The 27,148-nt window shown below is 43.8% G+C and overlaps 6 protein-coding genes across 6 annotated transcripts; 4 read left to right on the top strand and 2 right to left on the bottom strand.

The window, feature by feature from the left end:
* Positions 1-131: 131 nt before the first annotated feature.
* Positions 132-1,199, top strand: Bfra_004634 (putative polyamine acetyltransferase protein; the record flags this gene model as incomplete). Its single annotated transcript, XM_037335034.1, has 4 exons — positions 132-413; positions 479-883; positions 954-1,040; positions 1,090-1,199. The coding sequence occupies 4 exons, from the start codon at positions 132-134 to the stop codon at positions 1,132-1,134; spliced, it is 819 nt and encodes a 272-aa protein (XP_037193568.1). The 3' UTR covers positions 1,135-1,199.
* An 81-nt stretch (positions 1,200-1,280) lies between these two features.
* Bfra_004635 (putative orotate phosphoribosyltransferase protein) lies at positions 1,281-1,979 on the bottom strand (the record flags this gene model as incomplete). Its single annotated transcript, XM_037335035.1, has 1 exon — positions 1,281-1,979. The coding sequence occupies one exon, from the start codon at positions 1,977-1,979 to the stop codon at positions 1,281-1,283; it is 699 nt and encodes a 232-aa protein (XP_037193569.1).
* A 799-nt stretch (positions 1,980-2,778) lies between these two features.
* Positions 2,779-5,060, top strand: Bfra_004636 (putative nucleolar gtp-binding protein). The gene is made up of 3 exons (XM_037335036.1): positions 2,779-2,932; positions 2,987-4,773; positions 4,880-5,060. The coding sequence occupies exons 1-3, from the start codon at positions 2,803-2,805 to the stop codon at positions 4,919-4,921; spliced, it is 1,959 nt and encodes a 652-aa protein (XP_037193570.1). The 5' UTR covers positions 2,779-2,802; the 3' UTR covers positions 4,922-5,060.
* Positions 5,061-11,040: 5,980 nt separating this feature from the next.
* Bfra_004638sa (putative methyltransferase domain-containing protein) lies at positions 11,041-12,076 on the top strand (the record flags this gene model as incomplete). The annotated part of the gene is made up of 6 exons (XM_037335037.1): positions 11,041-11,186; positions 11,237-11,418; positions 11,478-11,626; positions 11,784-11,797; positions 11,852-11,938; positions 11,986-12,076. The coding sequence occupies 6 exons, from the start codon at positions 11,041-11,043 to the stop codon at positions 12,074-12,076; spliced, it is 669 nt and encodes a 222-aa protein (XP_037193571.1).
* Positions 12,077-14,359: 2,283 nt separating this feature from the next.
* Bfra_004639 (putative duf300 domain-containing protein) lies at positions 14,360-16,693 on the bottom strand (the record flags this gene model as incomplete). The annotated part of the gene is made up of 7 exons (XM_037335038.1): positions 14,360-14,642; positions 14,690-15,120; positions 15,171-16,202; positions 16,252-16,339; positions 16,398-16,451; positions 16,509-16,526; positions 16,584-16,693. 7 exons carry the CDS (start codon positions 16,691-16,693, stop codon positions 14,360-14,362), a joined length of 2,016 nt encoding a protein of 671 aa, XP_037193572.1.
* A 599-nt stretch (positions 16,694-17,292) lies between these two features.
* Positions 17,293-27,148, top strand: Bfra_004640 (putative fermentation associated protein; the record flags this gene model as incomplete). The annotated part of the gene is made up of 3 exons (XM_037335039.1): positions 17,293-17,351; positions 17,400-17,435; positions 17,485-27,148. The coding sequence occupies 3 exons, from the start codon at positions 17,293-17,295 to the stop codon at positions 27,146-27,148; spliced, it is 9,759 nt and encodes a 3,252-aa protein (XP_037193573.1).

Genomic DNA, 27,148 nt, shown 5'->3' on the forward strand with positions numbered 1-27,148 from the left:
CGACCCGTGGAGTTAGGTAATCGGTCAAATCTAGAACTAATTCACAATCTCTCCCCATAAGGCTACAATTGCCTGGATACGGTACCTGGTAGCATTTCTCGGGTCCCAACCTAATCTAGAAAGTTGAAATTATGTCGGAAAACGAACAACGTGAAGGAACACCTCAATCACCTATTTTATCAGAGAGTCCCAACCCAGTAACGCCACGACAATTCGACGACCAGCAAGAACCTCAAAGAGGTTTTGTAATCATACCTGAAGATCAACGAATCAAAAACGTCCATATGTATTCCAATTCTCATCGGGATCTTCACCCGTATACTCGTCCTCTGACTGTCTCCGATCTGGAGTCGGTTTTGGCCCTCGAGAATATCGCTTTCGAAGATCCAAATGAAAGAGCATCTAGAGAAAAGGTTGGTCATCTATATCTTAATTCCATGCTCGTCTAGAGAATTTGACGTGGCTAACCTTCGACAAGCTAAGGTATAGACTTACCAGATGTGGTGAGCTATGCTTGGGTATCTTCTGCACCATGATCCCCGGCTCCGATTCCAAAATCGAGACTCTTGCCACAGGTCGTCCTGTTGAAACCAGTCGAAGGAATGGAGCGATTAGTGTTCTCATCGGTCATGTTATTGCAGCCAAGACACATGACGCGACAGCTTCGGATGCATCCATGGGGGTTCCTGAAGGTTGGGAGGGTACCAAACCTCCACGTACAAACATTGGCCATCAAGAAGATGGGCGGACCATAGTACTTCACTCGGTTGCAATTCTACCAGCGTTCCAAGGACGAGGTTTGGGAAAAGTTCTTATGGCTGCGTACATGCAACAAATGAATGGTGCTGGAATTGCTGATAGATTGGCTCTTATCGCGCATGATGTAAGTTTGCTCTGACTCGAGACATGCATGGTTTTCACACATTTATTATCGGAACTGACATTTATTCAAGCATAAAGTAAATTTCTACAAGATGCTTGGCTTTTTAGAGAAGGGTAAGAGTGATGCTCAATTTGGTGGCGGCGGATGGTATGATATGGTAAGTTGCACATCTGATCAGTCTTGAATGGACACTGACATATGACCAGATTTATGATCTTAAGACTCCCGAGGCACGCACAGCTTATGGTTAGAGAATGATACCCTTTACAGTTTTGGTTCACACACACGGTTCATTGTCATTTGGAGAGGGGATCACACAGGAGTTTCAAACATTAGTGAAGTGGTGGTATATTTACTCGTACGGGTATCTTGGTTTATGAACAGGGTCTCGGATCTATTAATCGCTGGCCTTGTACTTAGCCCTGTATTCTTCCATATTCTTGACATTTTCCTCTGACGCAATGCCGCTGAGACCTCCAATGATATCATCTAATGTCAAAATAGACAAAACTGGAATGCCATATTCTTTTCTGATCTCTCCAATCGCACTTGGCATTGGTGCACTATCATCTCCAGTTGGCGAAGGCAATTTTTCCATTCGGTCCAATGCCACCAAAATACCAGCTACAATGCCACCCTCCTTGCGAATCTTATCAATAGCCTCCCTCTTTGCAGTTCCAGCAGTCACAACATCATCCACAATCAAGACTCTCTTTCCCTTCAAGGGAGCCCCTACGATATTTCCTCCCTCTCCGTGATCCTTTGCTTCCTTTCTATCGAAAGAATAACACATGGTATTGTATTTTGGGTCGAGATCGGCCAACTTATCCACGGTAGCTGTCGCGAGAGGAATACCCTTGTATGCAGGTCCAAACACAATATCGAAGTCCAGAATGTTTGCTTCTTGTGCCTCGATAATAGCCTTTGCATAAGCAGTAGAAATGGCGCGGAGAAGATCTGCGCGGTAGAAATCGCCGGCGTTGAAAAAGTAAGGAGAGATTCGTTTCGATTTCAATTCGAAGCTGCCGAATTTGAGGACCCCGCCATCGATTGCGGCTTTGAGGAATTCAGCTTTGTATGGAGAAAGGGTGGACATGATGGATATGTGTATCGAAATGTGTAATGAGTGAGGTTCGAGGTTTCGTGTGTGAGTGGAACTCGAGTATTTCTTGTGTGTCTTGAAATTCGAACTATAACAATGTCTATGTCATGGAGGGGAAATAATTTTTTCATCTCCCCTCATCGGATGCACCTAAAATATTATGGTGGGGAATGAGCGACCCTGAGAAAAATCGGATAAGCAGGTGTTACGGTTGTGGCTCTCGGCGAAGATTTGGCATAAAGCCAAACGGATACAATAATAAGCATTGATTGATTGTTTCGTCACAGTTGAGATTGATTGTTAACATACAGTAGACACTAGTTACATGAAAATCCAGATATCAGGAAGAATGTACATTGGATCTTGAGAATTAACCCTCTAGAATCTCCTCGCTCCAAAACAGTACTTACAGGATAGGTCAACGCCGCAAAGCTCTTCTAAGACACACCACGTGGAAATGGTGTGTCCTTCCTTTTGCCATATAATTCAACATCTACCAACTGAAATTGCTTGTAAGGAGAATCACAAAAGGGAGGTTAAGCTGTGCATATTCTTGATCATGCCTTTACGAATCATTTTTGTCTGCTTGAAGTGAAATTACTACCTAGGTAAGAATCTCTTGATATGATTGGAACCTGATAAAGCCACTCCAGTACACTCTAAATACTGGTTAGCGATAAGATACACTAGCGCGGTCAGTTTCTGAGGCACTAAGCAAAAAAAAATTATCCAAATTCTTATCGAAAGAACTTCAAGCCGAGTTCTCGATATCCCCATCAACACCTCCATTACACTTCATTGATACCATTTGCCCATCATGAAGACCACATGGAAGGATATTCAACCGGTTCCAACCTCCCAAGAGTTCCTCGACATTGTGTTGAGCAGAACACAACGTCGATTGCCTACACAAATTCGTTCTGGATTTGCCATTACCAGAATTAGAGGTACAGAATTCATTTGCCTACATCGCAACGATTTTTTCAACTAATTCATGTTAGGTTTCTACACTAGAAAGGTCAAGTTCACAGCTGAGACTTTCTCCGAGAAGCTCTCTCTTATTTTGGACGGATTCCCACGACTACAAGATATTCATCCGTTCCACAAAGATCTCCTCAATACCCTCTACGATGCCGACCATTTCCGTATCGCTCTAGGACAATTGTCAACTGCCAAGCATCTCATTGAAATTGTTTCTCGCGATTATGTTCGACTTCTCAAATATGGTCAATCTCTCTTCCAATGTAAACAACTTAAGCGTGCTGCATTGGGACGAATGGCCACCATCTGCAGAAGACTTAAAGACCCTCTTTTGTATCTCGATCAAGTCCGTCAGCATCTCGGTCGTCTTCCATCCATCGACCCAAACACAAGAACACTTTTGATCTGCGGTTATCCCAACGTTGGAAAGTCCAGTTTCTTGAAGAGTGTTACTAGAGCCGATGTGGATGTTCAACCATATGCTTTCACCACTAAAAGTTTGTTTGTCGGACATTTCGATTACAAATACCTAAGATTCCAAGCAATTGATACCCCCGGTATATTGGATCATCCTTTGGAAGAGATGAACACCATTGAAATGCAATCTATCACTGCCATTGCGCATTTAAGATCTGCCATTCTTTACTTCATGGATTTGTCTGAGCAGTGCGGTTACACCGTTCAAGCACAAATGCAACTTTTCCAAAGTATCAAACCTCTCTTCGCCAACAAACTCGTTTTCATCGTCATTAACAAGATTGATGTTACCCGCCCCGAAGATTTGGATCCTGAGACTCAGGCTCAACTCCAGGCACTCCTTAAGCCTGGTGATGTTGAGTTGTTGCAACTCTCATGTACAACTGCCGAGGGAGTTCAAGAAGTTAAGAATGCTGCATGCGAGCGTTTGATCGCTGATCGTGTTGCTCAAAAGCTCAAGGCTGGTACAAACAGCAGCGGTGCTGTCGGTGGCAGATTGGGTGATGTCCTCGCAAGAATTCACGTTGCCAGACCAATGGATGGCGTTGTTCGTGAGGCTTTCATTCCAGAGGCTGCCTTGGCCAAGAAGAGGTATGATAAAAGTGATCCAGAGCGCATCAGGCTTGCTCGTGATATTGAGGAAGAGAATGGTGGAGCTGGTGTTTACAACGTAGACTTGAAGGATAAATATATGCTCGAGAACGACGAATGGAAGCACGACAAGATTCCCGAAATCTTCGACGGAAAGAACGTTTACGATTTCGTGGACCCAGATATCGAGGCCAAATTGGCCGCTTTGGAAGAAGAAGAAGAGAAGCTCGAGGCAGAAGGATACTACGATTCTGACGACGATCTCGAGGATGCTGAAGATGCTGAGATCCGCATGAAGGCTAACCTTATCCGCGAGAAGCGTGAACTCATCAAGAACGAAGCCAAGATGAAGAAATCCCTTAAGAACCGTGCTCTCATTCCCCGCTCTGCCACTCGCAAGAAGCTTTCCGAGATGGAAGACCACCTCGACTCTCTCGGTCACGATACTACATCTATTGTCGCTCGTGCACGCTCCCAATCTAGAGGCCGTAGTCAAACACGCAGCCGCGCACAAACTGAAGATGCTATGGATGTTGATGATCCTGATTATGAAGCCAAGATGCGTGCTAAGAGCAGAGCAAGAAGCCAGGCCAATAGAAGAGATGATGGTGTTGCTGGAAATGAGGAGTCTAGGACAAAGGCTGAGCGTGCTCAGAAACTAGGCCAGAGGAAGATGAATCGTATGGCAAGACAAGGTGAAGCCGATAGGCATGTTGCTGGTGTCAGACCAAAGCATTTGGTATGTTACTCCCCTCAATCCTCTATTCCCATATCATTCCTCGCCGTATCTGAAAACGGTCTCTTAAACCTAATATCAAACACTTTGCTAACATATGTGCAATTAGTTCTCCGGAAAACGCAGTATCGGCAAAACAAACAGTCGTTAAAATACCCCCTGACATTCAAGGCACAATTCTATTTCAAGCTTACTATAATGGAATTATGCATGGCGTTTTGGAGATTTTGGGGAGGGTTCTCTTTAGTCATTCACGACATAATGTATTCAGATGCAGTATCCGTCAGGTGTTACGTACCAAAAAAGTAAAATGGGAGGATGATACATAGAGATGAATACGAAACTTTTTTACAAGATAAGCGATATAAATCTATAGCTTCACAAATTCCTCAATGTCAATTTACAATTGAGGGAAGGCTCCCTTCTAGCATTGAGTCGTTGGTATCAATGAATATCAATATTGCTACATTACTCTGTGAAACTTTTTGGCTATGAATCATTCCACTTTTTGCATCTGCTTTGTTGATTTTTGACCGATACTCGATGCAAGACGTACAAAGATACATTGTACTTGGAATATGAAGTGAATTGGAATCACTCAGATCGACTCGTAAGTAATAGTAGCAAGATCACTCAAATTTGAATAGAATCGGGTATGAGTAGGAGTATAAACCGACAAGTTCAAAAGGATCTATCTACCTACCTGCCATGAACTCACAATACATACTGATATCACTCCCTAGATAGATAGGTCTCTAGAATCTAGATATGCAATGAGAAAGCTTAACTTGGCGAGGAGGCATGAGGGAATAGAGGGTGATTATACGATGTGTTACGTTGTGATATATTATGGTATACTATACTGTGTAATTCTATAATCAGTACATTTCAGTGAACATCGATTAGAGGTTGAGAAGTTTAGAACTACTCTTCGCGCCTAGAGCCTATCGAATATTTCTCTCATCATTCCTGCCCTATCCTGCCCTATCCTGCCCTGCGCGCTGCATTTTCACAAACACCAACAGCTATCAACCCAGATCTTACCACCCCCCTTTTGAAAAGTTTACATTCTATAGCTTGATAGCCTGAAGATAGATATTAGACAGACGCCTATGAAATGAAAATCTCCGAAAATGAATTTCGATTCTTCCCCACACCTCCACATCTCCTCTCCTCTCCTTTCCTTTCCTTTCCTTTCCTTTCCTTTCCTCTTCCTCCTTTTCATAAAGAAAATCTGCTGTAATTAGTAATACTACTTATAAGTTATAATTCAGAATTCAGAATATAGAATTCACACCTCACAACTATCCCCCCCCCCCCCTCCCCCTCCAAAATTCAAGAATCCGAGATTTGCGAAAGAAAAAATGGAATAAGATACAACTCTACATCTATGCCAAGACAAACAGACTCATTTATCTCATCTCATCCCATCCCATCCCATTTGAATCAATTCCAAATCGCATTCCCATTACCAATCCGCACCCCCATCCCCATTGCCAAGAGTGGAGAAGCGCTGTTCACTGCTCGACTAGCTTAGTGAGAAATATCCGAGAATGAATGCAGTATACGCGGAAAAGAATTCTGCGTATATGTATGATGTAAAGGAGAGAGATGGGGGGGGGCAGAATATTCAGTTATTGATCCTGTATAATGATTATTCACCTCTGGATTCTTGATTTTTATTTATTTTGAATGATTGATAAATTGATGAGCTGTTACTCAATATGTTATCTAGAGAAATAGATCTTGCCTTTACCATATAGAGGATTAGTAGTATTGGAAATGGGAATATTGATTTGATTGATTGAGAGATAGACACATTCTATGTCGGACCAGACGGCATAGAATTAGATGTACCAACCATAAAGTACAGAAAAAATAATACAACACAATACATACATACATACATACATACATACAAACACACAAGCCACCCCCTCTCCTCCCCTCCCCCCTTCCAAAACCTCAAACACTACCCATCCCCTCCCCTCCCTCTCAAATCCCAACCCATAACCACGGTTCAATTCAACGGGTCCCCCCTCCTCCCTCACACAGCGGCACCGCCGGAAGGGGAAGAAACATGTCACTCCGAAACTAATTAGATGCACATACCACCAGATGGCAGCACCCAAGACCCAGAAGGCCAACCCAATTTCTTAGCGGCCGAGTTGCATACTTTCTAATCACTGCCGTCGGTTACACGTCCCGGACGGTCTTAGGGGCCGAGCGATGGGGTCAATTTTGCTCTCTTGGTATATTCATATATGTATATCTGTATCCACTTCGCAATACATTGCTTTGATAATTTGATATGTACTTATCCAGAGATTCGGCCTCAATTTTTCTCGAATCTTGAATTTAAACTGTTTTGTAAGATCTTGTCAAAAGAGGCTACCTATATGTATATATTCGGGACCTTCCACGCGCGCTGTGAAATCCATGTGCACTCGATCCATTTCTTGGTTTTCCTTCAGTGGGTTGAAAAGTTCGCTCAATATCCAGATTGAGGCCAAGCTGATGAAAACCAGCATGCACGCGTCGCTGATTATATATTGCCGAATTTGAAGTCGCTTCGTCGTTGACCCTAGTCGAATAATCGGAGACAGTAACATGGTACATATCTAAATTACGACCGACATATAAAAAAAATATGCATGTCAACCGTTCCAGCCTACTGGAGGCGATCTCCCAGCTCGTCCGAATACCAACACTGATCGCCAGTGGCATAGACGCACCGAGTCCAGTAGTGTGGTAACGAATGATATTGGGACAGGGTGGGTGCTAAAAGTATTTGTATAACTTATGCATCTTGCATACAGCCCTCTGGTGCAAGAAATAAACAATTGTGCTATCTGTATAAGGCGAACATGGTCCACTGAATAACGTGGTATAGATATTAGCAGGGAGCATTATGGAGCTCGGTAAGTCTCACATCTAATCCGTACATAGGCGATCTGCATGGCTTTGCCGTCGAAGCTAGGGCTCAACATTGATACACGTAGAGGGAACTCAAATTTCGGATGCTTTTTTGGCGTGAGATTCATTAGACGTGATCATGGATATTGAAGAAAGTTAAGGTTTAAGACAAAGACGGCCAGCTCCAAATCATCCAAACACGAAAGCCAAGTCGTTCCAGCTTCTTACTTCTGATGATATAGCGAAGCTGGTTGTCTCGCTTGGAGAGAAAAGCGAGGAAGTCAGATTTGATGTCGGAAGAAGGATTGATACTGCGCGGGAGAATTAGGTTGCAATCCTTGGGGATAAAGACGCCTATGTTACGCAACGTACTGTATACGATTTGTCTCCTGAGTCTGCTAATATTTGTGATGATAGTAAAGCCCAACGACCCACGTACTTGATAATACACGGAGCGGACTGTGCAAGCTAAACTCCCTCTCTCCGAGCTGAAATTTATAACTTTTTCAGCCTGCCTATTCTTCAGGTTCATTAATACCTCATCGATGATCATGTAATGTAACAGGCCTATAAAAGGTGATGATCTCTACGGAAGGATGCTTTTCCTCGTGCACTCACATAAATCACGATACTTTCTACATGTTTGTCGACGGTTTTGCGATAGGCCTCATGATAATATATCTCTGGGTGAAGAAAACTCAATAGTTTGCTATAGCCCGTTCACTCAAGCAAAATGATTTAGTATTAGTCATAATCCACACCCCCCTACATCTCCGAGGCAATGGGTCTCGGAGACTTTGTCCAGGAACGGCAGCTTAGTACACTCGGGATTTCACATATGTCGAACTTGAGATTAAATCCCAACATCTCTAAGGCGTGTAACCCCTTGCTCCAAAGTTTCTCCATATTGGAAACGCTTAACTGTAACACTGGCTCTATCGGATCAAACTTCATACATGCCTAGGCTCATGCCCGACTCCGCTCCGGCTAGGAGATCCTACTATAGCGTTGAATAAATTTAAGAGATTAGAAAGCTAGTCGAGTTATGGCAATGTCTCCATTGTGTTCTTGCTTTTTCGCTGCCACGGGCTGTGCTTCACCGCTGGATACTAACAAGCTGTACATCATGGTATCTTTGGCTGAAGGACATTCGCTGATGCGGCCCTTATATACACTGTCGTGTGATCCAGCGTTTAGTGGCACCAGAGCACATATTGTTGTCGTATGCCATGGTGGGGGTAACGCAGGTGAAGGTAATCTGTACGTTCAAGTGTGTTGAGTCTTGATGATTGAATTTTTCCATACATTCCATGGGTAGTGCAGAGTTCTTGCCATCGATAGACCATACAATCTCAAATCTGGTAATTTTTTAGGTCAGAAGTTACAAAATGTATTGTTTCCATTCACCACAATTCAGCAAGCTTATAACTCATCTCTCTAACATAAGGTTCGTAAAGCATGAATACAAATTGTTCACTTTTGTTATGCACTGCAATTTTAACATGAGTAGCTATCATTGAGAAGGTTTGTTCCAATGACCCGGTTCGATTGTCTGGCTCCACTAAGCATGCCTAACATGAAGTGTAAGTCGGCTGCCCACTAAGGGTGAATGATTAGCTGAAGATCTGTGCTGTTTAAGAATCGGCGGCCCGAGCCTGTACAGATTTTGCTTCTTGGTATTACCAGTGAAATTTCCATCAATACATGTAACGAGCTTGACATGCATCCAGAAAAATACATCGTACATGTACTGGATTGACTATAGGTCACAACCTTGGAAAAAATATCTAGGGCCCGTTGCTGCAAGTAACAATCAGCTACAGGCTGTGGCCACCCAATATCTCATCCTTGTCCCTTGTCATATGCTCACCAGGTGTTCACATAGTCCGAATACAGAAGCCGCAATAAACACTCGTCTTGTTCATGAGATCTGTGACCTCAGCTTTTATATAGAAACATAACTTTTGCTCATGATGAAAGGATGCCAAAAGAGGCATGGAACGCCGATTGTGGTATATTCTAGCATGGCTACCTCTCTCGGTGTGGTGGAACTGTTCAGTACCATGTACGAATAGCTAAATGTCAGTTTACACCATGACCATTAACCAGTAGTGAAACCCAAAGCATGCTGAGGTGCCTGCAAAGATAGCGTGCTAGTCGATGCAAATTTAAAAACCTCCTTGCCCCGCTTCAATTTGGTTAGTGAACTCGGAGGCACCGCAGAGCACCCGCTAGCTTTTCATATTTTAATTCCTGTTGGCGTGGGAAAGAAAGAGCTTTACTAGTGCTCAGACCTCGTAGAAGAACCTTGCGAGTGAATAGACCAACTGACGACCTTCTTGTTGAAGTCTCATTAATTGAAGTAACAGAATTTGATTGGCTCGCGACTTTTTCAATTTGGCTCTTTAATCACTCTGATAGAGGTTTGCGCTTGGAATAGCTTTCTATACTTATTGCCTATTGAACTAGCTGCTGCTTTCTCTCTTTTTATATGACGTACACCACGGAATTACCACATTTGTGAAGGAACGGATAGATGCCACATTGACTGTACAGACATGGAAGCAACCGCTTATGCCCGCACCACACAGGCTCTGAAAAGGTCAACGAATAGCAAATAAGAATACATGGATGGTTGTACAATAGAGGTATTCAGTGACATCTAGTAGACGGAGAGAGAATTGTATGGATCGCCAATTTGCTTGAAAAACTAAACTGAAAATCGAGCCTCGACAATACATGTTATACAGTATTTGGCCCCGCACCGGCTATCTCAAACTAGATTTTTAAAAGCAACAGTAGCACGAATTTTGGTTAAAAGACATTGAAAAGAACTAACATGGCGAGGTAGGTTCTCTGTGCTGTACAATTAAGGCCCCTAGAAAATGAATCACTAGCTAAGATGATAACTTTCTACCTAGCCATCCCGAATCTCAGACAGTCGAAGTGGACAACACATATTTCGAGACTGTCACATACCACAATCGACACTTCCAGCAGTATGCCATAGCGAATTTATCTTACTTTCAGCCTATCGATGAGGTAATACGACCAGCAGGCACACAATAGTTTGGAAAGCTTCAACTAAAACATCCGCGCAGGACGAATTAGAAAGATTGCGTGTTTGGCACGCAGTACTAAACAGAGTTTTCGACAATCGTCTTCTGTTTCCGACGCTGAACAGACCTAGAAGAATTCTGGACTGTGGCTATGGAACAGCCAGCTGGGCTGTCGACGTTGCTACACAAAACCCAGGATGCGAGGTTCTCTTCCTTTCCCTTGGTTTTCAGTGAAATACAAAATGGCATGATTCTTCGAGCGCATATAATGCAGAGCTCGGCCAGTACCAGGCAGATGGCTGAGCATCATCAGAAATATTGGAGTCGCCCAGGTGGTCGGGTGCTAATATTCATGCAGGTTATAGCGATTGATATTTACCCCTTCCAGCCAGAGACCGTACCTGAAAACTTGTATTTACAAGTGGATGATCTCAACAACCGGTTTGTATAGAAAAAACAAAAGGTGGAACAGGTCTAATAACATCTGATAGATTCACTTTTCAGGCCCATAACTTCGACCTTGTCCACAGTCGATTGATGTCGGGCGCTATACATGTGAATAGATGGGCTGGGTACCTCCGTGATATGCTTCGTGTACTCCGACCCGGAGGATGGTGCCAGTTGGTGGAGCTGCATCATAACGCCCAATCAGACAATGGAAGTTTAACAGAGGGTAAGTTTTCCAGGCAGGCATTATGTAAAGATATTGTATCTGATCGGAAAAAACAACAGCCCATGCTCTTAGACAGTGGAGTACTAGGTATAATGAGAGCCTGAACGGCTTGAAAGATGTTCGTGTCGCACCCCGGCTTCCAGAAATGATGAGAGCTGCAGGATTTGTCGACATTGAACATAGAATGATTCCCCTCCACACTTGTGGTGTAAGTTTCCAACTTCATATCCATTCGAATAACCAAAAACCATGGAATACTTTCCCAAGTAACTTAGTCTCAATATTCTACTCGAAATCAAATATTCCATTAACTCTTAATGGAGATATGAGGTAATATCTAAACGCTAACCCTCAGAACTTTACAGTGGTCAAGCGGTCAGTAAGCAATGAGCGGGCAGAGAAGCACACTAATAGCAAGCGCGATAGATACCAGAGACTATGATATTGGTACTGCCAACAGAGAAAACGTGCAACAATTCTTAGGATCCATTGCGATTTATCCATTCGCGGAAAGACTAGAGTGATTGTCTCTGCCCCTCTTTTAGAATTAGATCTAATCAATGGTAGGATGCCGATCCAAGATGTTCAACTTCTTGTAGCGCAGGCTAGAGTAGAGGCCGGTGACCCATTGTTGAAGGTGATTATTGCATCCAGATAATCTGAAAGATGAAGGTTGCTAATCTCCCGTTCGCAGGCGTACTTCCCTTTGTATGTTTGCATCGGAAGGAAGCCTCGCTCGCGTCGATAGTTCGCAGGTGTTAATGTGTAACTTACACGCACATTAGAGCACTCGTATAGTCTGAAAGGCCCAGGAACTAGGTAGTCCAAACTGGAATGTTAGCAGGGGAAGAGTAAGAAGACTTGGTTGCATCCAAGATGCTCAAAAACTGGATTGAAAGGGAATCAATGATGTTCAAAGATGAGGTATTTAAGCACAATGAAGATTGGATATACTTAATGAGAACATACATCGACCGCTCAAGTGGCAGGCTTCATGGTGAACAGGAACAGAGAATTGTTGAGTTTTTGTGATGTGAGGTTCTTTGGGTTTGTAAAGGCTTTAGTGTTTCCTTATCGTGTCGCGAGTTGTTTGTTCTTTCCACATTGAGAAGTAAGCAGTTTAACTACCTAATACATTTTCGTCGGCCATCCTTTTCATGAGCTGTTTCCAATAACGAAATTCAAATTTTATCTAATGTAAAGTCATCCTGGACCAGATTATAGAATATATGTAATGAAGATGTGATCAAGAAGCTCAGCGTAAGTAGTCCCCTGTCCGCCCGACCCTTATATTCAATATGATTGGATAAATTATGTTAGAGATCGCTAGATGGCAAGTGCTTTTAGACTTATGGTCGGTTCGCAAAAGGGTGATAAAGCCCAAAGCGTGTATAGCCTAGAATAATCGAAGGGATACCGCTGCAACATAAATAGACACAGCAGAGCCGCTTTTTAGAAGGAATTTTTAAGATCAGTTGTGAGTCTTGAGGTTTATATATACGTTCCCAAGAATTACTCGCTACCAATACGTTGGGATTCTTCAAACGGGTAGCAGTATGGTACCCTTGGTCATCAGAGTAGCCGGGTAAGAGCGTATAAGCAAGAGAAAATTGCATACTATACTATATGAAATTCCTCTCACGACAGCAAACAGCGCATGAAACCCAGTAGCTACATATGAAAATCCAATGCCATTTTTAAAAAGTGCTAAGTGCTGGGTATGTTCTATGACAGGATACTCTTTCGCAAGCTTAGCCCTACTACTGATTTCTTTTGGGTTATACACTAGGTCATATGTAGCTGGGAGATGTTATCCCCGCTTTAATATTTCGGCCCCTTCTTTTTACAGATCCGGATGTCATCGTCTAGCCAAGTATTCGAGTTCTGAGTGGCCCTTCCTCCCTCAGTGTGGATAATAGATATCGTGATGACCTCAAAACCTTTGCCGTCCCGTTGTCACACAACACAGCCCGTGAGTTACACAGAGAAGGTAAAGCCGACGGCTATAGAACATCGATTAGACAAAGACACCTTTTCGGCCCGCTAATTAGGTGTATCATAATGTGATACTGTGTTGCATTAATATACAATATCCGAGATAACCCTTTAGAAATTCCCCTTTCATTTAGCCTAAAGGAACTCATCATTTTTACATTTGTTGTCTCGACAGATGTCGAATAATCAATCGCCATCGAATTTACCAAAAGTTGTTATCATTACTACAATATTACTTAGGGACCCAGCACTCGTAGGTGTTCTCATCATAATTACACCGTAGACTGACTTTGTGTTTTTGGGAAAAGTGGGTCAATGAATTAGTGTTACACAAGCTTTAAACCAAGTCGGGGTTAAGCGCAATTCCCCAGCCAAGCCAACACATGGTTCATCTACTGAGATAAGCAAGTGATCGATGGAGCTTGGATGTTGTGCATGGAAGTGTTACCTGAGATTTGAGATGCCCCCAATGCCTGGATTGGAGATCGAAAGGTTGTTCTAGCCCCTGATAAATATGCGTACGTCTGGATCTGCTGGGAAAGACAGTAGCTGTAAGTTCTCCTTTCATTCGGGCAAGGCAGTGTATTTTATCATTCCCCGTAGTATATTCCTCGGTCCAATGCCAATATGATTCGTCGCATTCGTGAACAAGCAAATAGCAAATAGCAAAGAGCAAAGAGTAAAGAGCAAAGAGCTACATATCACAGCCCTGGTACTTGGAACCCCAGATGCGATATATCACATTGCTAAATTTCACAGATAATTTAAGAAGAAAACCCCTATATTTAATTTACGGTGTGAATGTGTAAAACCGTGGAAAGAAAAGAAAGAAGAAAAGAAGAAAAGAAGAAAAGAGAAACCGTATATGTTTACATAATGCTCTGAACAAACGCCTCAACTATATATCCGCGACGCTCCCAAAAGACCAAAGGGTATTTATTATACATCAGGGATTTTCCCGTGGAGGAGTCGATGGTTCTCCACTACCCCAAACATTCTCAAAGGCCTCTCCATCAACTCCGTATTTAGGCTTTAATAACACATTCTCTTGTCGAGCTTCATTCCAATGGCGTGATTCCTCCGAGTTGTCCTGATCACTACCATGATTCTTATCCCCATCAACTGCAAACTCTTCATCAACACCTGGCTTGGGATCCACAGCCTCTGCGTCATCATTGGGCTCGAATCCTTCCCGCATGTCCTCACCTGTACCGTCTCCATATGTCCGCCTTTGAAAATTAGCCTTGAATTTTATCTAATGAGAGGATGGACTTACACGAAACGTCGGGGCTCAGTTTCATTCCATCCTGAACTTCCTTCTTTACGAGCCCGAACTCTTTCAGTTTCTTCTGCCGCAGTATCTTCGACTATGACATCAACTAATTGGCTTCTGTCGGATTTAGCTGAACTGGAGGCAGACGAATGCTGTCGCAACATGCCTTTGAGCATTGGCGCTCTTCCTTCCTCACTCAGTGGTGAATTTTCTTTATTTTTGCCTTTAGAATCTCTGCTACGACTGTTCCTTGAAGACTTTCTCTTAGTTCGCTTAGTGACATCCTCGACCGTTTCTCTGATGTTACTGGCTCTTCGAATACGGTTGTCATCAGTAGGTTGAAGGAGATGACGATTTGCCGAGGTTGTCAGAAGATCAGGCTGCCCAGTGAGCCATCTTTCCCTTGAAGGCTCATGAGCAGTAATCACATGATACTATAAATGATTGATTAGCTTTAAGCATGCAGTAAGCCAAATTTACTTACGTTCCAATCCCCGAATTCTAGTTGTCTAGCTCTCTCGTAAAGACCTTCTTCTTCAGGATCAAGACCTTGCTGTTCTACCCCACCGTCTCCCCACCCCATGTAGTCAGAATCGCCATCACGGGGTTGTACGGGAGATTGGCTTCCAGGAGATCCAGCATTGTTTCCAAGCAACGGTGTTCTTGCGGTTGCTTCGCCTGGTTTGGGAATCCAATACTTTCCTTTCCCACCACGCTCGTATCGCATACCTTCCATCATCCGAGCTACTCTTGACGAGGATCCTTCATGGGCCAGGACGTTGTCTCCTGAATCAAATAACCGATATTCATATTTCTTCCCACTGAATGTCTCTTTCGTATCCTCAATGAGATCACGAATGCCAAAAGCATCCCGAATAGCGTAGCGGACCGGCATTCTAGCTGCAGATATGGTGACATCTGCATAGTCGTGCCATGAAAAGGCATACCAATGTCCAATGGCAAAAATAGGCATCTCGATACAGATCAAGGCATCTTGTATTGCCGCAGCGAGACTATCGGCTGTATAATCCTCCACATTGTCTGGAATTGCTCCGAGAAAGACCAGGATCGAAAGTAGAAATCCTTGCCAGTATGAGGCAAATATAATGAGCTTGATGCACAAAAATTTCGGTACAGGTCGAAAAGGTTGTAAATCTTTAGACATGATAACCCAAAACATTCCGAGTGAATATAGACTCAGTGTGACACTAATATTGTAAATAATACCACTCCACATATAACCGGAGGTTAAAGAAATGGTACCCTCAGAATATACACCAGTAACTTTCATGATTATAGCTGAAAGTCCAAGAAGAGGTTTCAGCCAAGCATACTGTAGAATCCCGCGCTTAATGGCCAAGAATGTATGAGGGTCGGATATATCGACCTTAGGAAAGACATGGTTCAATGGCCAAAGATGATGTACCGGTTCTCGTCCATGCATCATAATAATCAATGCTCGTTCACCCCCGAGGAAGTTTATAAGGAGTTGAAAGAAAGTGTAAATTGTGAAAGCCTGCCAATGATCAGTTTCGAGCCATGGCATTCAAAGATTTTCAACCTACCTCATATACATCACGAATAGGATCGATAAACATCGCTGCCTCTCTAGAAACTAGACTAGTCCATGACGAGATTGAGTATATCGGTACCCTAAGCGTATTGATCAATATAGGAACTGTAAATATTGCTGAAGACTTCATCCACGTACATAAGTAGGATTCGAATGACATAGCGTTGTAAAAGAGGTTTTCGATAGTTTTTCCTAGAATACATTTAGAAAAATGATCAAATTTTGTATCATGTAGCCTTTATAACATACGTTTGCAACCAAACCGACCTGTTGAACAAGATGTTAGCTTCTAAAGTGAATGAAGGAAGTCGCTCTCAAACATACACAATTGATAGTAAAGAGGCAAGCAATGCAGCAGAACCAGCTACCACTATTGTTGCATTTGTCAATTTCTCACCAGTACCACCGGATAGATCACTACTTCCTGCCATCATCTTAGAAGGCGTGAAGAATCAATGAAGTTGGCGCGCTCTCTTGGTCACGATAAGCTATAGGAGTAGATTGGAGCTTAGAAGTCTCAAATTGTGCGACTAACATGATCTGCGAAACTCTCCTTCATACTGTTAAAAATGAATGATAAAGTCTAGTGAATGTTATAGTCTCTGGAAAATGTTCACACAGCGAGATAGGCAGGCAGTTGGTGGTCTTGATAGCTATGCCATGTTTTTGTCGCAGAGTGTAGAGGCGAAAGCGTGCGTAATTCTGCCAAGGCGGTGGCTTCCAGCTTTCAAAGCGGGCTAATGCGGCCGAGTGGCCCCTATGAAGCATCACAATTCTACTTCGCGATCTACCATAAGTTCAATCTTTTGTATTTCAACTATCCAACCAAAAAGGATCGATGCTACTCTGACCACTTCACTTGATACCTTTTGGTAACCACGATTTTCTTGAAGACGAAAAACGAAAGATTGACGACATTCGAGAGACAATGCAACATGTAGCATGGAGGCCGGAATCTTTGCGATCATGAGCATTTCAGTCGGAATCACGTAGAACCTTACTTCATACACAATTTAAACAAGAACGTTAAAGGATGGCGAGCAGTAGTGGCTTGACAGCATCCCCTCTGCGAGCGGATCTGGGCTTCAATTGGTAGCTTTCTGTATTCCCGGCGCAAAAGAAGGCTAGCTAATAGATTAGGATTTTCCTTATTGAGTTGATTGTCTGTGGGATTGTGTGAGTCTTCATACTGTGGTTGGTTTCGCATAGCTAATCCTCGGTATAGCACACTATTCTTCCTTTTCTATTTCAACCGTGTCTTTGCTGCCATCGTTTCATTTGGTCTTCGGAAATGGACATGGCATCAATATCAAGTGTATGTCGACATCCAAGCTTTACAAATATCTCTCCTAGGAGGGCGCGTGTTTTTAAAAGGTGTTAGATACCACGGCGACAATGAGACTATATTGATACAAAATGGATACATTACATGGAAATATTGGCTTCGCAATGTGAGAGAATTGGACTTAGAAACCGACGAATCTACAAAAAAGCAGAAGGAGCAGGAGCCGACTGTTCATACGAGACTTGATCAGGAGGCGGGGCCGAAAGAAAAGAAGAAACTACCGTGTCGATTCGATATCGTTTTGAACGGGGTGGAATGGTTTGTTTACAACCGAAGTGCGGCATACGATGCTATTATATCGGGAATTGCTGGAGATGGTGAGGATATAGATCATGCTGCGCAAAGCCATGGAGATGATTTCCATCAGCATGTGAGATTAAGAAAGAAGGGTGTTGTAAATGGTCGTGGAAATGTGCAAGACTTGTCCAAGGAATCTACTGCCGATTCTCAACCTTCACCCTCACATATCGAAGAACAAGCTAAGCCTGGAGCACCCCACGTAGAAGATAAATCTGATAGATCTTCCACGAATTCTCAGACAGTCGATATGGAAGGTGATGAGTCGCATGCAACAATGGAATCAACTTTCTTACTTAGGTTTCTTCCCGTTCATATTGAATGTTCCAAAGCTGCAGTGGTACTAGGGAATGAAAATACCAAGAGCGTGCTCATTGTTAAAATGGACAAGGCAGAGGGAGATCTGGACGCCTCAGCAGCGACTAAATTGGATCAGTATAAACAGCTAATAAATTTTCGTTTCGAACATCCCGTTATACAAATGCAACCGAATGATGATTACAAAGAAGATCAAACTACGGCAGCCTGTAGAATCAAACGCGGGGTTCCTGAGCAGTCGAACGCTATTGCAAGCCGCGTTCACTCTCACAGCTTTTTCCATCGACAGCGCAAGAGAGCATGGCATACTATTCAAGACCTCGTACCTTATTTTCGAAGCTCTGTAGAGTCTTTCTCATCCAGTCATGATAGCCGCTCAAACTCACCCATTCCAGGAGGCCCCAACCCTAGTAGCTGGCAAGGTCTTTCGAGGTATCTGGATGAAAGCGAGCAGGATGACAAGGCACGGTGGTCTTCTAACGAATATGCAACAGTTACTACTATTGTTGATAGCCCCAGCGCTACTATGAGATTCTACTGGGATGTCCCGGCCAAGGTTCCATGGCGACGTGAAGTGTCAAAATCAGCATGCAATAACATCAATGGTGATGTTCCTCCTGAATGGGGAATCGATCTTCTTCTGGAAGGTGCTGTTATCAATTACGGTCCTTGGGCAGATAGGCAGCGGGCCGAGATTCAGCGAGTCTTCTTTCCAAGTCTGTGTAAAGACGCCTCCCCCGCCAAAATGATTAGACCTGGTCAATATAGAGTGCCAACACAATTCAAACTTTACATTGAACTTGACCACGAGACGACACTTCGAGTGCCCATTAGAGAGGAATCGAAGAATTGGAAATGGACAAAGCAAGCAGAAACAGCTGGTGCCCGGCCGAGCGAGCGAAAACGAACTGGTAACAGAGGTCGCAGGAGAAAGGATGACAAGGGGACCCCTGGGCCCGAGGTTAGACCTTTTGGTTGGCTTGACATTAAGGTTGGGGCGAATGCAACGATTCGATACCTGATGGATATGGTGGCAGGAGAATCTGGATTTTCAAACAAGCTTCAATTGGATTTGCCCAACACGGAGATAACTACAAGTGTTAACCACGGGCTACTTTGGAGATCTACCGGAAATGTGATTAGTTGTGATCTATCGAATCCCTTACAATGGAACGGTTTCCGAACATGGAATTTCGATATTGGCAGTCGCGGACTAGAACTTTTTATTCTGAGAGAACACATCTTCCTCCTCACAGATCTTGTTGGGGACTGGGCCAGTGGCCCGCCGCCAGAATATCTCACATTTACGCCGTTTCGGTATTTGGTGAACCTCAATCTTCAGGCATTCAAACTCTACCTCAACGTCAATGACTCCAACATAATCAACAATCCTGCCGATTTTGACGATAATACCTTCATCATCATTTTTGGAGAGTCGCTGATTGCAGACATTTGCATTCCTATCGATACATTTCGGCCTCACCGAAACGACATATCGTTTGATGTTTTCGCTAAGCACGGTGGTTTGAATCTGCATGTGCCTCCGTGGAATACGCAGGCCACCTTTCTGAAAGCCACAGAAATTGCTGAACTCGATACTATAAAACTTGGAGGGAAATATCAATATTGTGCAACTACTTCTTCCACTAATACCGATACACTAATACTTGATGTGCATGGCAATGGGGCTACAGCGCAATTCTATGGATTCGTTATTCGATATTACCTCAAGGTGAAAGACAATTACTTTGGCGATGATATTCATTTTAGGACCTTGGAGGAACACCAAGAAGCCATTCGTGTCAAAACCGCCAACAGCCAAGAGGACGCGAACGTTCAACCTCTCAAGAAGAGCAACGATCTCGATGTGATCCTGAGCATATCTGCTGACGAATCCAGTGTAATTTTACCCGCAAATTTGTATTCAGCAAAGGACCATATTCGAATCGAGATTGCGACACTGGCTGCTGATCTTCGCTTTACCAACTACTACATGGACTTGGATGTAGAGCTTGGCACACTAGCTTTCTCTTTGGGTACCGAAAGTGATAGTAGAATGTCTTTTGCTAGCGCAACGTCTGGTACTCAGCTTTTCATCGACGGTCTTAATGTATCGGGCAATCGCCTTTTTGGTCTGCCTCCTATTGAACCAACTTACGTCTGTAATTGGGACTTTAGTGTAGGCGCAATTACTGGCGAGTGTACAACCGAGTTCTTTGTGCGATTGCTTGGAAGTGTCAAGGCAGTTGCATTTTCCTTTGATGACGATGAAAATGCCCTGCCACCGACTGCTGAATTAATACTGCACGATGTCACTTTTCTCCGTGCCTCGGTTGATTCCATACGCATTTGGATACATGTCGAAGAAGCAGCCTTCCTTTTTTCCACTTCTAAAATTATATTGAATTTCGATGATTGGGCTGGATCCCATTACTCCAAGAAACTAGATCTTCAAATACCAAATCTGAAATTTGGCTGTGTTGATGCGGAATCAGCTTCAAGGCACAGGTCAAGAGCACAACATCCCGTGGAGACGCATGGCCTTATTCAAACAACGATATCATTTGGGATGATCCTGAAGAAGCTTGCATTTGTAGAAGATCGCCGCCTGCAGCAAGCACACCTAAGACTTCATGATCGAAGAACGCACCGAACTGATTTCCTCTTACATGATTATGTTATGACAGACGTAGATCAAGAGAATGTTGAACCGCCTGCAATGTGTGTTCCGCCAATGCCCCTTCCACTCTTTTACAGTGACGGCCTTATTCAAGATAGGCCATCTACTTACAAGATGTCCTCCAATGTATCGTCGGTCCGCAGGAATCGACCTCAGACTGGGCGCAAAAGCTCATTCTTGACCGCTTCTAGTTCAAGCTTCAGAAGCGATCAGAGTATCATTCGACCTCACTTGTTTAATCGTGAGGGAACATCTATTTCTGCTTCACGTTCCCGAAGTATACAGGCTGGTCAATCGCATCTCAGAGACCTTTCAGTTTCGACCGGTCGTCAATCTTCATTCTATAGTGCCGTTGGCGAGCCTAGAGGCCTACCTCCCTCTAATGTTACCTTCTCAAGCTCTTATATAGCACCGTATTTTCCACTTGAGGCTGTCGAACCTGATATTAAAGATCTTCCAGTCCTAGATCCAGAAGCTCAGACCGAAAACACCATGCAATCACCTCGCATGAATTTAGAAGACATCCAGCCAGATCGAGTGGGCGAGAACGCCACTCACACCAGCTTTATCGTGGAAATGCCCGGGGGTATCAAGGCAGTGCTTAGCCCGAAAGCAGTGGGAGCCGTTGCGGATTTACTCACTGCAATACAACCTGTAGATCCTGTGGATATGATAGATGATCTTCAGATTAGCTCTATGGGAGAGATTTTCGGCATGGACAAAAAAGACAAGATACACGGCGAGGTTCTTGATATAGCTGTGCGGACTCCAGGCATATGTCTTCGATTCTTAAATTCGCCCGATGCGCATGATTTGACCAGTGATAAAAATGAAACGCATGATCAGTATGATCTCTCTATCGCAAAGCTTGCCATTACCTCAAGAAGTGAAACAACTGGAACTTCGGACCTCATCGCCGCCCAAGCTGGTCGGCAGTCCTCTGCAATCCATTTATACCTCGGCTCTGCTGTCCTAGCTGCGAAGGAACGATTCGGTGATCTAAATGATCCTCAAGCAGCTGTGAACGCGATTCTTGAAGATGTCGTGTTCTGGGTTTCTTCTGGACATAAGACGGCGGCAAACATAGTTTTCAAAACTATAGAAGTCAACACGGCTAGTAGTAAGATTGAATATCTTGCATCATTGGTCCATCGTACCAATGTTCTCGCCGATCGTGTAAGTGAGACATTTGCATCTAGATTAAGCCAACAACGAAATCGTCTCCAGCTATTCACATACCTCGTCGCGACTGCAGGGGAGCATGCCACAGATCCTTTATTCTTGACAAGACCAGCTTACGTCCTTCGAAGCGCACAGAGACATTTGAGAACCCATGATTCGTGGAAAGTAATTGCTCGACTTCGACATATGTATTCGATACTTGGCACATCTTCGCAACACGATATCGTTAGCCGTTGCGCAAATAATGCGGAGAGTGTTCCCGAGGACGCTGCTCAGCGAGTCCTCGCTAGCTTTTCTCAATGGAGGAGCTGGGATCTCAACAATCTTGGCACTTGTGTCTTGATGAGTAATGTTTTCGGTTTTGCAAACGATGATGCCACGGTAGCGGTAGCAGAAGCACCGAACTTAAGCATATCATTTCGAACGGAACTTGTAAGGCTTGTGATAGATCCAGGCCCGAAGAAAAACGAGATTGCACTATCTTCTTTGTCGGCCAGTGTTTCGGTGACAACTACGCGTTCTTCCATCACGTCTCCAATATCTATATCGCAGCATGGCTCAGATACAGACACAATTCAAAACACTATCGTGCATGTGTTTTGCGAGAATGTTTCGATCAATTTAAATTGGGAACTATGTGAGCTTGTGCAAGATATCTTAAAATTGTATCAACAAAGCGAATCAAACGCAAAATTACCAGAAAGGCCTTCACCAATCACGCTAGCTCGCCCACAAGTGAAAGCTAAACAAAATCTTCAGGTTGTGATTGCAACCGACAAAGGTTCTATCACGCTTGACACAATAAATCTCAGAGCTGTTTCCATTAGTAATGGCTTGAAAGTATCTGTTGTTTCAACAGAGGACATTGCTAACACGACTATGGTCAACGTCATGCTCGCCGCAGAAGCTGCCACCTCGAAAATTCAGAGTCATTCGCAACCCTTAAGTCTGTACCAGCTGCGGAATCCGAGTGTCTATGTGTCATTCGAAAGCTCAATGCTCGACGAAACTTCTCTTAACGTCTTTAAAGTTGCAGCAAATTCGCAAGAGTTGTCATTTGTAGTCCAGCAAGATATCGTCGCACTTATTGAAGTCTTGGACTTAGTGATTGGGGATGAAGTCGCGCAGCTGAATCGTTTGATACCGAAGCTTCCTACAGCCAAACGACCTGCATCGCCACCGAATGTCTTGCCATCAAGTGTTCAAGAATTAAAGCCCATCAATAAGATTAATTTGGCACTGTTCCTAAATATGTATCAAATCAGCATACCTCTCATACAGTCGTTAACATATACCATTTCAGGTGTTGTTGCTAGGGCTTCCTTGGCGGCTCAATTTGGGTCCGAAATTGTCTTCGATTTTGACATTAAAGAACACTCACACGATGTGCAAACTGTCCAAAATGATAAACAGCAAAGTATTTCGTTGCTGCAAATGCCACCAACAAACGGTCGTGTCGTTAGCAGTATGTCTGTGGAAGAGAATAAGATTTCAGTCTTTGCTTCTGTGGAACCCATAGAGCTTGATGCAGCTGCTCTCCACAGTCTCTTGACTGCACTCAATCGACCAGAAATATCTAGTGTCGTTTCCGATATCCGTGACGATATCAAAGCAATACAAGCACATATTGAGGAAATATTCGGTCCTAGCAGCAGTCCAGTGCCAGATTCACCACCGAAAGCCGGTCCTGCTCTAATATACGATGCTCACCTAACCTTTGCAGGTTTAGATGTTTATGCAAATGCGGAACCATCGCGGGAGGGAAAAACCACGGCAAGACTTGAGTTCAACGTTGGATGCGTGCAACTTCTAGTTGCAAATAGGCTGGAGGCACATGGGGCAACATATGAATTTCCAGAGATTCATGTAAACTTGCATCGCATTATGTTTGAGTTGTCTCGCCTCAACAATGGGACTATGGAACCTTGCGGAAATCTTGCATTCGCTGCATTCATGACTGCCACGAGCAAAAAGAACGAAATAGGGGACGATGTTAGATCATTTAATCTTACTAGCAATGGCCTCGAAATCAACCTTTTCGCGGAAACTGCATCTTCTGTGGTAGATGTCATGGGTCATTTGCAAAACAAAATCAAAGACATCGACTTCACTAGAGAAAAACAGTATTTTAAGAAACTTCGTAAGTCCAGACCAAGGATTACAGTCAACGATGAGACCAAAGATCATGATAGCGTTACTGGCTCAACGTCTACCATTATGTTTGCTTCGATGTACACTCTCGAATTGCTCAACATCCAAGTTAGTTGGCTGGTTGGCAATACCGAAAACGATCGCATTTCGCACTTTGAGAAGGAAAATCTGGTTTTATCATTGAAACGTATTGATTTATCAACAAGGAAGGAGAATTCTGCTCGACTTACCATTGAAGACTTACAACTGCAAATGGTACCCTCATCACATGACAAAATCCAACGTTCGCTTAACTCAGCTTTATTGCCAGAAGTTATCTTCAATGTTGGATATATTTCTGGTCAAAATACCCGTAGGTTAGCATTTCAAGCAGCAGGAAAATCCCTTGATTTGCGACTGACTTCTCAATTCATCATACCTGCCGCTGAGCTTCAACGATCAATTGGATCTGCTACCGAAATGGTACGGGTAGCATCAGCTACATGGAGTGCAAGCCCACCACCGACACTACTACCGTCAACGCCTTCCAACAAAAGGCAGCCCTTCTTCGGGAAGAAACGTATGGAGTCTTTACTAGTGGATGCGGACTTTGCTGGAGCTGTTGTATACCTGTCGGGTAGGAAACTGGCAGAGACTACGCAGACAAATCAAGCAGGCATAAAAGGTCGCGTGCCTCATGCTGGAAGATATGGGCAATTTACACATAAAGACGCCGGTAGTAGCACAGTCTTACGTGCGCCTGGTCTGGCTTGGAAAATAGAGTACACAGATAATGGACTTGATGACCCGTCTCTGAATGCTGAGGTGAAAGTGGACGCTTCGACAAACATACTCTATCCATCAGTTGTGCCTCTCATCTTAGAGATATCTTCCTCAGTCAAAGACATTGTAAGCGAGAATAGCAAGGATAAAAAGTCGGTGCCAAAAACATCGCCACAAAAATTCATGGGCTCCGATGACGACAACATTTTGGCAGCCGATCCCAGTACTGTGCTTGGCCGCACTCGTCTCAATCTAGGGCTTAGAATTTGTAAGCAAGAGTTCACTCTCAGCTGTCAGCCTATAGCTCGTGTTGCTGCTAGCGCGCGATTCGACGAAATCTATTTGACTATCAACACGGTCCGATCCACTGAGCATGGGCATTTCTTTGCTGCATCCGTTGCTTTTTCAAGGCTGCAAGCTTCAGTACAACATGTTTACTCCAGGGAATCTACGGGAAGCTTTGATGTTGAATCAATTTTCCTATCTCTCATGAATAGTAAGCATGTGAGTGGCACCAGTGGAATGTCTGCAATATTAAAGATTAGTCCTATGAAAGTCTTAATCAATGCCAAGCAATTACAAGATTTCCTGCTCTTTAGGGAGATTTGGGTTCCACAAGAGTTGCGTGAAGGCTCTACAGCTCCTGTATCGTCAACTGACAGCATACAATCATCAACTTTTCTCGTGCAGAGATACCAGCAAGTTGCAGCAACTGGTGCCTTCCCTTGGAATGCTACAGTCTCTATTGCTGAGCTGGACGTTCAATTGGATCTCGGCCAGGCAATTGGCAAATCTGCTTTTATTATATCAAATTTCTGGATTTCATCCAAAAAGAATTCGGATTGGGAGCAAAATCTGTGTCTCGGCTTTGAGAAAGTTGGTGTTGACAGTTCAGGCAGAATGAGTGGGTTCGTGGCGCTTCAGGATTTCAAAGTACGCACCTCTATCCAGTGGCCAGCACGCGAGAAAGCACTGAATCAAACACCATTAGTTCAAGGCTCTTTGGGTTTCAGTCAATTAAGAGTCAAGGCCGCATTTGATTATCAAGCCTTCTTAGTCGCGGATATCACATCTTTCGAATTCCTTATGTATAATGTTCGTAATGGCACGCAGGCGAAGGGAGATCGACTCGTTGCCATTTTAGATGGGGAAGCCGTACAGATTTTCTGCACGGCAACGACCGCATCGCAAGCACTCGCTTTATACCAAGCATTCTTGCGTCTTGCTCAAGAGAAGAAGAGTAATTATGAAACGTCCCTTTCGGAAATTGAAAAATACATTAAACGTAAATCGATCTCTCAGACAATGTCACCCAATCCCAAAACGCCTGTTACGGAGCGGAAACCAGAAAAGTCGAAATCACCCGTATCACTGCACACTGATGTGATCGTCACACTCAAAGCATTGAATATAGGGGCGTTTCCAAGCACATTCTCCGACCACCAAGTCTTCAAAATCGAGGCACTCAATGCACAGGCACGATTTGCGGTAACCATGGATCGGGGAAAGATTCATAGCATTTTGGGTCTCACTCTTGGTCAACTTCGCATTGGGCTTGCTGGAGTGAAGCAAGACGAGGCGCCAAAGTCCGTTAGCGACCTTTCTGTAGAAGATGTGGTCAATAGTGTCACGGGATCTCGGGGTGGTACCATATTGAAAGTCCCCCAGGTCGAGGCCACGATGCAAACCTGGCAGGTTCCCGGTTCCAATCACATCGATTACATATTCAAAAGCTCCTTTGAAGGGAAGGTTGAGGTTGGATGGAATTATTCCCGTGTCAGCTATATTCGTAGCATGTACGGTACACACACAAAAGCATTAGCACAAAGACTAGGAAAGCCTCTACCACCTTCGGCCTTGAAAATCACGGGTGTGCCAAACGCAGAAGACCCACAAAGTAAAGAGGGTGAGCAACAAAAGATTACGGCCGAGGTCAACGTTCCTCTATCAAAATATGAATACACAGCCCTTGAGCCCCCTGTCATCGAGACTCCTCTTCTTCAGAGTCTCGGTGAAGCCACACCACCTTTGGAGTTTTTTGGGTTACATCGAGATCGACTTCCAAATCTTACACATCAAATAGTGATTGTCGCGTTACTAGAATTGGCTGGGGAGGTAGAGGATGCTTATGAAAAGATTTTAGGATCCTCTTGA

Source organism: Botrytis fragariae (genome assembly GCF_013461495.1).
Source record: "Botrytis fragariae strain BVB16 chromosome Unknown tig00000050, whole genome shotgun sequence".
Classification (NCBI taxonomy): domain Eukaryota; kingdom Fungi; phylum Ascomycota; class Leotiomycetes; order Helotiales; family Sclerotiniaceae; genus Botrytis; species Botrytis fragariae.